General features: G+C 56.6%; 1 protein-coding gene across 1 annotated transcript; it reads right to left on the bottom strand.

The window, feature by feature from the left end:
• Window positions 1–400: 400 nt before the first annotated feature.
• Window positions 401–2629, bottom strand: LOC122029060. The gene has a single exon (XM_042588019.1). It carries the CDS (start codon window positions 2627–2629, stop codon window positions 401–403), a length of 2229 nt encoding a protein of 742 aa, XP_042443953.1.

Raw genomic sequence — 2629 nt, 5'->3', positions numbered from 1 at the left:
TGGAAATAAGCAATTCGACATAATAGTTGGACTGAAAAGATGAGAAAGATCAGGAAGAAAACAATGATATACGGTAAATATAAAAGGAAAAAAAATTAAGAAGAAAGAAGATAATGACACTGATAACATATCTCGCTCTATTATGAACATTTCTATCTAACAAACATAGAGATTTGCCTGAAACCCCATCAGCTTCCAAGGATAACGATGACGATGAATAAATATTTAATATTTTAAATATCTTTTGCTGCTACTCCCACCCCGAAGAAAATATCGAGCAGGTGTTAATCAAAGCTTAGAGAATCCAAACAAAGAATCAGCATTCCTACGATCCTAATCTACGCTCACTCAGTTGCTAGAGATCGAGAGAGGAATTGAATTCCGAGGGAGATCGACGTTATTACGCTGATGATGAGGCCTCCACGAACTCACTGACAACGTCGTCGTCGTCGTCGACCATTTTGAGGAGCTCTGCGTCCTTTTCCTCCTCGGTGGCGAAGTCTCTTCTCCCGATCTTGGAGTGCGCCGTGAGAAAAGCGATCTTTTGCGCTGCAGGAGACAGCGCGTGCGCGCGCATCCATTGCTTAAACGTGGAGTTGCGTTTGAGGCCGCCGGAAGTGGCGTGCAGGAAGATGAGCCGCACGGCTACTTGCTGCAGGAATTTGAACTCGCTGAGGCAGGTTTCCCAGACGAGGCGACGGCTCTGCGGGTTGGCGATCCTCATCTTCCCGGTCGATGGGTCGTGGTCCTTCACCTGCACCGCCTGGGCGTAGAGCGGATCCAACCCCTCCGACCTCCACTTCATTAGCTCCATGAGCACAATGTGGGCGTCCTCGGGCGACACCAGCCGCATTATGAGCTGGTCCACTTCCTTTTCCTGCTCCGGCGACAGGCGGCTGAACGGCGGGAGGTACTTGCCGCACGTGTTCTTGACCAGAAACAGGGGATCCAACACGAACGCCGCGGACCAAGCCGGGCGGTAGTTCTTCTGGAACCTTTTCTCGATCAAATTCTCGACCAGAGAACCGTCGAAGTTACTGAACTTAGCGCGCCATTCTCTGACCTTGGATCGCAGCTCATCCCACAGAGGTAAGCATTGCCCGATTAGTGGCAGCTCTGTCTCGATTTCTCTGGCTATGGATTTCACCAGCGTGACCAGCGAGTGAACCGCCTCCAGCTCGGTCCAAAATCTGCCGTCCTGAATCAGCTCCGCCATGTCTCTGGCAATTGGCTCCTCGGCGCTGACGAGCTTGTAGTCGTCGTCGAGGACGGCCATTTGGATCGGGCGCACGAAGTCCATGACGTCCTCCAACACGGCGAAGTAGGCGGGGAAGTCGGTTGGTTTGTTGCTGCTGTCGGTGGGAGAAGAGCGGCTTCGAAGGAGGCGCGTGTGACCGTGCTCTTCGAGCTGATACTTGTTGAAGATGCTTAGGACTCGAGAATGGGTATTAATGAAGTTGCCTAGCTTCGAGCAATTGGCCGACGCTCGAGCGAAGGTTGGAAGATACTGCGCGAAGTCCACAAGTAGGTTGTTGAATGCTTCGAGTTGGCAGGAGATGTTCACCATCCTTCGGCTACGGCCCTCGAGGCTGCGAAGGGCCTTGGTGCCGAAGCGGTCGGCAACGACGCCGGCGCACCGGTCGGAACGGTCGTTGCTAAGTTTGATGACGGCATCCCAAAGGATCTCCTCGGCGTAGTCAGAAGTAGTCCTTCCGGTGGTGAGCAGCGTCCGATGGAATAATGTGGTCCCATTGGGGAGGTTGACGGCGAAGTTAACCATTGTATGCTCCGACGAGGTTGCCGACGACTTCCATCCATTGGAAGCAAGCTGGAAGAAAGCGGCATCACGTATTCTGGCCTCAAACTCCGACAGGACCTCCTGGTGTCGAGCATCAAGAAAAGAGAAAACGAGCTGACGAGAGGGGATAGAGGAAAGGCCGACCTGGTTGAGAAAAGATTGGAACTTTGGGTGATCAAGGGCGGAGGGGGAGACTGCACCGGCAGATTCGAAGACCCAGTCGGCGACCAGAGCTAGAGCAGAGTCGGCCTGGGGCTTGGGGAGGGTGGCGGGGGAGATCATGGGACTTTTAAGCTTCTTGACGCGGTCCTCCAGCCTCGCCAGCGCGACGAGGTCCTCCTTCCCGCCGGAGAGTAACAGCGGCGGTTTGGACTGATGAGGTGGTCCTGCGTCAGGGCGCTGCCGGATGAGGAGGCGGTGGGGACGAACACGAGGGGACGCTGGAGGTAAGGAGGAGATAGGAACGGGATCGACGGGGGCCGCAAGGGAAGCAGCGGGGTCGGAGGCGGCGGTGGAGGAAGGGGAGAAGAAGTTGGGGCACGCGCCGCGTTTGAGGTGCTCTGAGGCGGTGCGCGAGGGGTTGGAGGCGGAGAACAAGGAGGCGCAGAGCGCGCAGCGTAGCTTCGCGGCGGAGGGGTACGCCGCCCCGGCGGCCGTAACCAGGATGGGCTCCAGGTGGGTCCAATACCACGCGCCCTTCCCCTTTGTCGCCTTGCTCCGCACCGCCAGCAGTCGCTCGTACCGCTTCCTCGCCTCCCGAGCCGTCGGGTCCTCCCCCGCGGCCGCAGCCGCTCCTTCCCCTCCCGCCGACTCCTTCGCTCCCGCCTCCAT

This window comes from Zingiber officinale, chromosome 10B (assembly GCF_018446385.1).
Source record: "Zingiber officinale cultivar Zhangliang chromosome 10B, Zo_v1.1, whole genome shotgun sequence".
NCBI classification, from domain to species: domain Eukaryota; kingdom Viridiplantae; phylum Streptophyta; class Magnoliopsida; order Zingiberales; family Zingiberaceae; genus Zingiber; species Zingiber officinale.
This window is presented reverse-complemented; position numbering and strand designations above follow the sequence as displayed.

Bases quoted from the DNA above. Each gene is read 5' to 3' on its own strand.
- LOC122029060 (XM_042588019.1), bottom strand. From the start codon at position 2,629: ATGGAGGCGGGAGCGAAGGAGTCGGCGGGAGGGGAAGGAGCGGCTGCG.